Source organism: Mastigoproctus giganteus, chromosome 10 (assembly GCF_048544385.1).
Source record: "Mastigoproctus giganteus isolate SK-2022 chromosome 10, ASM4854438v1, whole genome shotgun sequence".
In the NCBI taxonomy this organism is placed as follows: domain Eukaryota; kingdom Metazoa; phylum Arthropoda; class Arachnida; order Uropygi; family Thelyphonidae; genus Mastigoproctus; species Mastigoproctus giganteus.
Window position 1 is genome coordinate 112,842,443 of NC_143584.1, and position 12,121 is coordinate 112,854,563.

At 35.3% G+C, this 12,121-nt stretch overlaps 1 protein-coding gene across 7 annotated transcripts in view; it reads right to left on the minus strand.

Annotated features, from left to right (window-relative positions):
- LOC150079226 (lisH domain-containing protein ARMC9-like) overlaps positions 1–12,121 on the minus strand; it is a 446,058-nt gene that overhangs the window by 279,513 nt on the left and 154,424 nt on the right. For all 7 annotated transcript variants that reach the window (XM_090383948.1, XM_090383946.1, XM_090383947.1 and 4 more), the window contains exon 10: positions 5,091–5,257. In XM_090383948.1, coding sequence (XP_090240074.1) covers positions 5,091–5,257 — 167 coding nt within the window. The remainder of the gene's footprint in view (positions 1–5,090; positions 5,258–12,121) is intronic.

Sequence of the window (12,121 nt, forward strand, 5' to 3'; positions counted from 1 at the left end):
CTGGTGACGGGAGTAACTTTTCACAACACACAGTACATCGAACCTTGCTGAAAATCGGGCTGTGTAGCCACAGGGTGCTCCGAGTGCCGGTGCTAACCACGGTTCACTGGCTGCAGCACCCAGAATGGGCATGCGAGCATCAAAACTGGACCTTGAGTGATTAGAAGAAGGTCGTCTGGTTTAATGAATCACAATTCTGATATCAGATACTTGGATTTCAGGAAAGCTTTTGACACTGTTGCACATGGAAGACTACTATACAAATTGGAGCAGAATGGTATTAAGGGTAAGTTGCTACAATGGATAAAAGGATGGTTGAGTGGGCGAAGACAGAGGGTGGTAATCAATGGGCTCTTCATGGACTAATGTGGAGTCTCACATGGTTTGCTGTTGGGTCCACTGTTGTTTGTATATTTATCAATGATATTGATAAAGGTATATCAGGCTTATAAAAAAAAAAAAAAAAAAAACTGCTCCCATGTTACCCCTCCATTCATTCCAAATACCTGTCCAGCTCAGCCTTAAATTTATTTAGGCTATCAACTTCCACAACAAAGGATGGAAGTCTGTTCCACCAACCAACTACCCTCTGGCTAAAGGCAAACTTCCACACATCTATCCTATATCTGTCTTTCCTCAATTTGAATTTATGACCTCTCAGGTGATTATTATTCTGAGCAAGAGGAAGAATCTCATCAGCATTGAGCATGCTCAAACCATTCAAGGCTTTATACACCTCAATCAGATCACGTCACAGGTGCCTAGTCTCCAGACACTGACATTTGCAAAACTTAAGCCTTTCTTCATAAGAGCAACCCTTTGTTGCATTAATTAATCTTGTTGCCCTTCTCGGTACTCGTTCCAACAGCTCTACATCCTTCTTAAAATGAGGTCTCCAGACCTGTATACTCAAGGTGTTGCCTGACCATTGCCTTATACAAGGGGATAATCACCTCCTTCTCCCTGCTAGAAAAATTCCTGTATATCATTGACAAGACACGATGAGCTACTCTAGCAGACCGTCTGCACTGCTCAGAAAACTTCATATCTGCCTGCACATTTACCACCAGGTCCTTTTCGTTCTCTACCACTGTCAGTGTAGTACCACAGAGTTGATATGTTGCTCTGGGGTTGCTGTTTTCCATGTGTAATAATTTACATTTGTCAATGTCAAACTTCATTTGCCACCTCTCGGCCCATCTGCTCAACTTTTCTCGATCCTGTTGCAGCAGCATACTGTCATTAGTGTCCTTAACAACCCTGCCAACCTTCGTTTCGTCTGCAAACTTGGACATTAAGCTTGATATACCATCATCAATATCATTTATAAATACAGAAAACAACAATGGACCCAACACTGAACCCTGAGGGACTTCACTAATAACATTAGTCCACGATGAGCAGTGTCCATTGATTACCACTCTTTATCTTCTCCCACTCAACCATCCCTTTATCCATAGCAGAAATTTGCCTCCAATGCCACACTGCTCCAATTTGTTCAGTATTAAAAGCCTTTCTAAGATCCAAATATATGATATCAAAGTTATTCCCTGCATCCAGTTCGTTTGTATCCACATCATTAGTATCCAATCAAACTGGTCCGGCTAGACTTCCCCTTAACAAAACCATGCTCTGTCCGAGCTATAACTGAAGTCTTGTCTAGATGATCCTGCATTGCTTTTAGCATTAGCATTAGTAGAGGCATATGATGCAAGAAAGCAAGCTTATGCAACATCAGCCAAAAAAAAAAAGAAAAGAAAAAACCCTTCCACTTCACCCCTCCGTTCGTTCGAAATACCTGTCCAGCTGAGCCTTAAATTTATTTAGGCTATCAACTTCCACAATAAGGGATGGAAGTCTGTTCCACCAACCAACTACCCGCTGGCTAAAGGCAAATGTCTGCACATCTATCCTACATCTGTCTTTCCTCAATTTGAATTTATGCCCTCTCAGGTGATTATTCTGAGCAAGAGGCAGTATCCCATCAGCATTGAGCATGCTCAAACCATTCAAGGCTTTGTACACCTCTATCAGATAACCTCGCCGGTGCCTAGTCTCCAGACACTGTAATTCGCAAAACCTAAGCCTTTCTTCGTAAGAGCAACCCTTCGTTCCGTTCACTAACCTTGTTGCCCTTCTCTGTACTTGTTCCAGCAGCTCTACATCCTTCTTGAAATGAGGCCTCCAGACCTGTATACAGTACTCAAGGTGTGGCCTGACCATTGCCTTATACAAGGGAATAATCACCTCCCTATCCCTGCTAGAAAAATTCCTGTATATCATTGATAAGACACCATGAGCTACTCTTGCAGCCCATCTGCACTGGCTTTAACTGGTGCCTCCATTAAGAAGTTAAACTAACAGGTCTATAATTACTTCTGTCAGCCTTTGATCCTCCTCCTCCTTTATGAATTGGGTCACATTTGCACATCTCCAGTCCATGGGTACCTCCTCTGAGTCCAAAGAAGCTCTCATAATTTTGGCTAATGGTTTGCTTACTTCCCTTGCTGCCTCCTTTAATATAACTGGATAGATCCCGTCCACCCCGGGACATTTTTTATGTTTAGCTTCAACAATTTCTCCTCCACTTTCCTCTCAGTTATTACAAAATCATCTAGCTTACTGCCAAAGTTTAACTCAACTCTGGCATTCACCTCCCTGAATAACTCCTTATGGGTGAATGTAGAAGCAAAATACTCATTTAATTTGTTAGCCACCTGAGCAGAATCATCAACAGTTGAACCATCAATATCCCCTGGACCAATCTGATTCATCCCTTTCCTTTTAGAGTTTACATAGGTAAAGAACTCTTTGTTGTTTTTCTTTGCATCCTTTGCCAAGGGTTTCTCATAATCTGCCTTTGCTGAATGCACTTCCTTAGATTTTATGTGTTTTTTAACTAACAGCATAACCCCCTCCTCCCTTCCTATCCTGTCTGGCACATTGTACTCCCCAAATTCCAATTTTACATCCCTTATATCTGAGTGGCATCACGTCTCTGATATCCCAACAATATCCACCTTGGATGTCTTAACCAGCACTTCAAATTTATTTACTATACTCCTAGCATTGGTGTACATGCAAGTATATATGCACCTAGTCTTACTCTTAGTTACTCTAATAAAGTCCATGTATTTACTTGTTTTATGACACCCAGCAGTTCCTGAAATCCCCAGCAATTGCCTTTCTGGGTTGCTGCTCATTCCAATAGAAGCAGAGCAAGAATCATTTTGACCTCTGCTTGCGGCGACTGTGATTCCATTAGTCTGTGAATCCCTCCAAGCTAGCATTTCTCCGACCCACCTAACATTGCCTCGATAGCATCAGCAAATATTCGTGCATCCCTTCTATTTAAGTGTATCCCATCCCCGTAAAAGCAATCTTTCCTGTTAACAAGCACAGACTACGCTAAGAAAAATTCTACCCCACGAGCCCTGCACAATCTCACCAGGGCCGAACTGATTGACAAAGTTCTAATCATATACTCCCTCCTATCATGTCTGGGCAGGATTTTAGACACTTTCAAATTTAATCCTAACTACCAACTTTTTTTCATCACTGACCTGTACGTGCTTAGTAAATCCGCAGATCTCCTACACTTAATGTCATTAGTACCAACGTGTAGAACAATATCACCTTTTGTGCCCTTAAAAGATATCTGCTCTACAATGCCATTCACTTTTGTCCCTGGCAGACATACCCTGGTGCTATTTCACCTATCCTTTTTGCACAATATATTTCTCGTTTCCCTGACAATTGAGTCACCAACAATAACTAGCCCCTGCGGGACCAGTGCATTTTGCCCTGAAGGTTGCTGCTGTGTTGCCTGGTGCATAAGAGTGTGCTCTGGCATTGAGTTGGGAGCTGAGAACTTGATGGCCCCCCCCATTTTAATTCCTTTGAGGGCATCCACCCAACTCTTCAAGCTCTCATAGTCACCAATCAGAATGTTACTTTTTACAATTCGTTTTTAGCTGGAATGCTTAGAACAGTGTTCTGCAAGGTCTCATCAAAAATCAATAATACGTAATTAATGTTCATCACATAGAACAACAAAAAACTTAAGCTTGTCATCATGGAAAAAACCAAGCATATTTTATTGTTATTTCCTTTTTTTTTTTATTCTCTTATAAAAGTGTTTCAGTTTTATTTTCATTGCAAACAGAAACATAAAAAAATGTCAAATGATTAATTAATGTTAATTAACAAAAAACTACTGATTTTAAAAGATAAAATCTTTAATAAAACAAATCTAACCTGTCAACACATATGAAAAATATACTATATTTTTTTCCCCATACTAATTTAAAATGTGGAATATTTTAAATTAGTGGCAGCTTTTTTTTCCCCCAGACAAGTCTGTTCATAGCAAAAACTTAATATTTTTCCTGTTTACAGCCAAAATATTCATATGGATGTTTAAAACCACTTTTTTTTTTTCAAGATGGAAAATGTTTCACATTTGGCATTAATGCTAGGAGGATGGCTTACAAAAAGAATGAATTGGTGGATGATATTTCAGATATTATGTCATACTTAAATTCCATCTGCAACAAGAACACTTATTCACCGGTCTATTTGCATAAATACTATCTTTTTTGTGTAGCAGCTGAAACATCATCTCTCTGAAGAGTTGTATATTTTTTGATCTTAAAATGCAAAATGGAAGAATCTATTCCTGAACAACGGTTTTTGTGTTTAATAAATAATTTATTAATCAAATTATTAAAGAATAAAAATTTTAATCTTTTCATATCCTGATATATGCCCTGAAATGGCCCAAGGGTTTTAAAACTTACTATAACTGTTTTGAAACAGCTGATATACTAGTATATTAGCTGCAGCGAATGTGTCTTTTTGTAGTAGAATACCAACCTGATTGTGCAATATGCATACTACCTACACACACACACACACACACACACACACACACACACACACACACCATTTAACATATTCACATAGAAATGGAAACATTTTGTTAAAATAAGCTCTATACATAAATAAAGGAATATAAATAACTGTTGAATGTTGTACATATTTCTCAGACATGATAAGCTATAAATTTTTAAGAATGATTAATTTCAAACCTAATTTTCTGATTTGAAGAAATTTTTGTAAAATGTGTTTTTGAAGAATTATTTCCACCCTCTCTGGATATTGAAGATAATTCTAAGAAACTGTTTTCAATTTCCTGAAGTTTGAAAACATCAGGGAAACGACTAGCACATGAAGATAGTACACTGTCCATATCTACCTGGAAAACAATAAACAGTAACAAATTTAGTGATGAGTAATTTTTATTAATATATCTTTAGTACTATAAATGCGAACTACTCAAAAACATCACAATTAAAAAGAAGAAAAAAAACTACAACAATAATAAATTTTATTAATAGATAATTTTATGGATATCTCCATTGAGGGAATTGTCTCCTGAAACATATTTACAACAAAATCACAATTTTTATATTGTCATCAAGGTTGTAGTTAGGTACATTAAAATATAATCAACATAAAAAAAAAAAAAAAAAAATGAAAAATCTGTTTTGAAGAACAGAGACCCTTAAAATTTGATTCAACAGAAAAGAATGTCTTAAATCTGGTTCTTGACTTTTTAAATTTACTAAGGTGCAAGCTAAAAATACTTTGCACATGTAATTGAAACAGTGATAAGAAATAAAAAAACTGCTACAATAGAAAAGCATATTGCTATTCATTTAAAATCTGTGCTGTTACCCAGTTTCAGTGATTGCTAGCACTTTGTGGGTGGGTAAAGAAGAACCATGAGTGAATGACTGGACAAAATGATAATGAGAAATATCCACAAAATGTGAGAAGCTCAATGGTGCAGAAGTTTACAAACTCAAACAAATTTCTGGCAAAAGTCTCATTCCATAAGAGCCAAACAAATTTCTGGCAAAAGTCTCACTCCATCACAGAACATTAGTCTAAGGGGGTAGAGCAACAGCCTCAGTTTTGTATGTAATGCAACAATCTCATATTGTGAAGACACTTTCCCAAGAGTTGCTTCAGTAGAATACAGACTAATTTACTTCCTATAGGAGTCTGTGTCCCCTAACAATTTATAATCTTTCCATGCATTTTCTACTCTGCAATTAAACTCATCTGACATCCATTTAGGACTAAACCTTGAGCAATAACTTTTATTTGGAATAAAAAGCTTAGTGGCCTCCATGAATACTTCCTCAAAGTGCCTTTCACCACTTTAATAACCTACAAATTGTTTACATTTAGCATCTACATTTTTTGACAACAGCTAATCCCAATGAAAAAGAGTTTAAATAATGTCTGAGCTTATTATAAAAATACATATTATAAAAACTACAAAAATAATCAGATTAAGAATAACCTTTCTCTTGTAGCCTCTCTAACATGTCAATATAGAAAACAGCCATCTAGAGAATTCAGAAATATTCTGCTACTGATCGCAATTCTTCAGTTCTCATCACTATCTGGAAAGTTAAAATTCTCCATAATAAGACCTGCTGAATGGCTGGCCCATTCTATATATCTGTATAGCTATTCATTATACTCATCACAGTCTTTTGGGGTACAACAGACTTCTACTCCCATTTTTGTTTAGCAGTGTTTATGTCACCAGGCTGACTCAGTCTTGTAATAAACATTGGCAATCTATGTCCACTAAATGTGTTGCTCTAGAAGCTACACACATCTTAATGAAAAACACAACTCCTTCCTACCACATGTCCTTTCTGTACACATTGTACTCTCCTTATTCAAATTCTGCACCCTCAATATCAGAGTAGAATCATGTTTCCAATATTCCTATTGTCAGCATTTAATGACAACCAATACTTCAAATTCATGAAACTTACTTTCTCTGCTCCTAACTTAGCATGGCCTGATCTCTTAAGAAGAACAGGCCATGCCAGGAAAAATTTTACCCCACAAGCCTTTCACAATATCTGCAGGACTGAATTGACCGACAAGGATCTCATTATGAGCTTCTTCCTATTGCCTTGGAAAAATTTCAGTGGTTTCAAATTCAGCCCTAACTCATGGCTTTTTCTATGGAGGAAAAAATCCTGTCATTTTCTACATAGAGGATGTGTTTATTTTTTCTCCAAGTGTCTTTCACCACTTTAATAACCTACAAATTGTTTACCAAACTATATGTTCTCAGTTGCACTTACTTCAAATATAAATAACAATGCCAGTTGACAAAAGAAAGAATTATTTGTAGTATTATATCACAATATAATTTTAGATGACAATACTCACAGAAAAGAAATCAATCCCCTGTAAGCTGTGAATTTTTAAAAGAATTTTTAAATACAAATAATTAAGGGAAGCCACCAATAATCATTTAAGGAAGAATAAATCACATAAAACTTGCAAATACTGCTACTGTAAAAGACAAAGAAACTGAAAGCCTGCCTGCCTGCCATATATAGTAAATATATGATCAAGAATTCCAGTGCTAAACACACGTAGAGCCATCTATTGGCGACTTTGAAGTTTACATTGATAAATAAAATGAAATAATAAATACACATGTAAAATAGAAAAAAAAAAATAATTTAAATCTGGAAGAAATGTAGACTTTCCAGAAAACTGTAGAAGATGCATGAATATCTGAAATCTTCCTATAAACTTCCAGCTGAACACTTGTGAGGGACTTTCCTCTGTACACTAAACCTATATATACAGGTCAAGGGGACAGAGGATATTCTGTAACAAGTGCTGATTTTGTTTAGGGAAGTGTTGGATATGGTTAAGGGGAGGCCATGTCTGACCAGTCTGATAAGCTACTATGATGCAATTTAAGTGAAATGTAGATAACAATTTTGGCATTATATATCTAGATGTTAAATAAAGTTTTTGATACCATTCCACATGGAAAGGTGTTGTGTGAACTAGAAGAAGTTGGAGTTACTGGCAAGATCCTATACTGGATCACAGGGCCAGCTAAATAATAGGAGAGGGTTGTCATAAAAGGTCAGTCTTCAGGGTGGACTAGTGTAACAAGTGAGTTCCATCTGGGCATGGTGTTCGGGTCACTCCTAGTTTTAATTTTCATAAATGATATTGACAAGCATATCCAAGGGAAGCCATCAAAGTTTTCTGATGACTTAATGGTGGGAAGGGGTGTTAACAAGCCAAACCAGGCCATGCTTGTTGTTTTTTTTTTTTTTTTTTTTTTTTTTTTTTAGGAACATTAGCAACTAAGGCCATATTGCTCCGAGGATATGCAGTGGTCATTTCCTGACCTTTCTGCCTCCTCTGTATTTGGTGGTCATGGGCTTGAACCCCGGTCTAATCAAGAAGCGTGTGCTATGCACTGCTGCTTCTGCCCACCTGGCTACGGAGGCGCCCCAGGCCATGGTGTTTCAAAAAGACTTTGATTGGAAAAATGTAACTAAAATTTAATACTTCAAAATGCAAATTATGCATCTGGAAAACAAAAATCAAATCCTGGAGTCATGTATAAGTTAGAGGGAGAAGTACTAAAAGTGGTTGGGGGAGAAGAGCTAAAAAACTAAAAATTACTTAGATGTTATGATCCATGCTGACAAAATTTTCCATGCAGTTTAAACAGGCAGCTAGGAACATGGTGTCTGTGATTTACAGAATCTTTGCTAGTAGGGAAAAGGATAATTATCCCTCTATACAAGATGACAATTAGGCTGCATTTGGAGTATTGTATTTAAATCTGGAGACAGCACCTAAAAAAAAGACATGGGCTTCTGAAGAGGGTTGAATGTAGAGTGACCAGATTAGCGATGAGAACAAATGATGTACATATGAAGAATAGCTTAAAAGGTGTGGGCTATAAAGTTTGACAACTAGACATCTAAATGGAGATCTGACTATAAGACACTAAAGAGGTTGAGTACAATGAAATGATCTATTCTTCCTCATAGGTAAGGTAACAAACAAGGAGTACAATTATAAAATCTCAGGGAAAAGCAGAGGAATGGATATCATAAAATTCACCTATGACTAGTCAGTCGTGGCAAGTTCAAAGAGGAATTGGATGGTTACCTTGTGGGAACGAGAATACAGTAAACTTAAAAATCGAAATAATGGCACCTTGAATCCCCGAAGGTGCCGTTATTTTGATTTTTATGTTATCTAGAAAGTTTTATTTTTAATGTATTTAATGCAGAAATAATGAGGCCAAATAAGAAATAGAGAGATTAAGAATGCAATTTTATTAACTACACATAAAAAAACATAAACATGTTGATGAACCAATGTTATATTCTGCCATTAATACACTTCTGCTTACATCCCATTCTATTTTCTTTATTATATCAAGTTTAGTCTGCATGGGTAGCACGGTGGTATCATCACTGTCATCACCACACTGGGTGGAAAAGGCCTGGGTTCGAATCCCGCCAATGACGCAAAGAACTTTTATAGGCTTTTTTCACTCCGTGGCTGAGTTAGTGGGTCTCATGCATAGATAGCAAAGTTCCCCCCCAGAAACTGAGGTTTTTCATCCGGCAAAACAGGCAAATTGAGCAGAGAACACACACAATTTACAAATACAATACCAAGGGTATACGAATTAACATTCCAGGTGATCCTAATGTAATAGTATGGATTATATCAAATTTGTTACTAAGCTTTAATGTTGTTCTTGTTTTCTTCTCTGTATGAGGTTTATTAACTTTAGGAGCCATAGTGGGGGTTTTTTAATTTAAAATAAATGTAAAACAGCTGTATAATCCATGATATCAGTATAGAATTCACTTTGAAAATGGCAAACATAAACACAGTACTCACTGACTTGCCATTTTCTTTTTTACGGCACTGTAAGATATCTGCGCTGTATGTATACATCTGATCTCAATGTGCCATTATTTCAAGTCTACTGTAGTATGAATATTTTGTTTCGTTATTACTATTTTTTTAGCTGATGCAGAAAAAGTCTGCTTCCTTGCATCATTTGGCCTTACTAACTTAAACTATGTTGTTTCAAAAAATGAGATAAAAAAACAAAGAATTAACTACTTTATTTTAAAATAAGGATAAAACAGGAAAAGAAAAAAAAAATAATAAGAAGAAATAAGGATCATTTGGGAACACTGACTTTATGATTATTTTATTTTCCTCCTGCATAAAATTTATTTGATGTGAGGACAATTATAAGTTATTTATAAAAACAAAAGGAGTTTTAGCTGATTGTTCTAAAAGTGTGTTACCTCAACAGGAGCATTAGGCACAGTAACAACTGATATTCAAAAACACTGATATGCATTCTCCCGATAAACAGATGTTTTCAAATAATGTAGTATAAGTGGTAATTATATTTTTCATTCAATTTTTTTTTATTATTAAAGGATTATTAAAAAGAAAGTATCACATCTTGAAAACTAGAAAGAAAACAAGATAATACAAGAGAGGGGGAAAAAAAAACCCAAACAAATAACTTAATCTAAAGGATTTATTCATTCTAAATATAGATATTCAATTGAACAGTAATTATTTACTTTTATCTTATATTAAGCCTCACTAATATTACAGATGTTATTTATTTCAGAATACAGTATGTCCCCAACATACGTTCCAGGACTTCTTACGTAAGTCGAGTTTTACGTAACTTGGGAATGGCTAATAAAATATTGCTACTATATCCCTGATATGCCAAAATTACAAAAACCAGATAATATCCTCAGAAGAATAAAGAAAAATAGTTATATATTTTTCAATTAATTTGCTATATATTTTTTACATATTAGTTATATGTAAAAAATATCAGTCATAAAAAAATATAAATAAATTTTCAAAATCTTCTCTTCATTCCTATATTTTAAGCTTTGTAAACTTGTCACTCTGTCCACATCTCACTTGTGCAATTTGTTTGTGCTGTGTTCATTGTTACTGATTGCTTATTATTATTATTATTTTTTTTTTTAGTTTTAAATTTTACAAACCTAAAAAAAAAAAAAAAAAAATTTTTGTGAAAAAAAATTTACGTAAGTCTGAAGTTATGTAACTTGGCTTATGTAAGTCAGAGAATTACCGTATATTAATTTTTATATAAAGAGTGTATTTACAGAGTGATAGTTCTGACACAGATATAACTAACGTATCAAGTATGAAGACTCCATAACATGCTGGTGTAGCATTAACAGAAAAACCCAAAATGGCAGATATAATTACGTAATGAAATGTGGTACTTTACAAAATGGAAAACGAAATATTTTTGTTTTTCATTGTAAAATTAAATAAAACATGAATATTTTTATGAATTGAAAGTTTTTGCATAAGGTGACTGTTTTGTCGATCTACTACATTAAATGTGCTTGTGAAAAAAAAAGAACCAATTAAGATAAGGCTGTAAAAACTACTTTTGTAATAAGACAAAAAAATATATATACACATGCACATGATATTGCCAAAAGCAATTGAACATCGGCATGATTCAAAAAACCTTTTACTAATATAATATTTAATAATGTTTTGGCTCAACTTTAGCCTTAATTACACACAGCATCCTTCAGCAGATTTGAAACCAATTTCTGATAACAGGAAGGTGATATTTTGGCCCATTCCTGTCTCAATGCATTCAATCAGTTCAACTACTTATTATGGGCACAATAATTTGATTTGATTTAAGAATTCTTGGCGCAAGAGCTACTGCGGCTAAAATGCACCTGTAAAATTTTATATTTTATATAATGGTTTTGTTTTAATTCGTATATTGCTGCTAATGATTTCCAAGAGTAACAGAGAATGACTACAGCTTGCTTTAGAGATAATATTTAGTTTTATATTTGATTGTAATAATTTATTTTCTTGAGGAACTGAAAAACATCTGCTATATTTTTTCTATCTTCCAGTATGGTTTTGAGAGTGAGGGAGTGATGTTTGTTTAGCTCTTTGAAGGAGTTTCAGCGCTCATCTGCAAAAGCTGGACAAGTAATCAGTACATGTTCTACTGTTTGTTGTGTGTGTGACAGATAGGGCATAGAGGGGGATCCTCTCCTCGCAAAAGATAAGAGTGACTGAAATACGTGTGTCCTATGGGCACAATGGTCTGATCCAAGGCTCATGTTCCTGTTCATCATGAAGGTGCTCGATGGAGTGAAGGTTGGCACTCTAGGCAGAACAATAATGTGTTTGT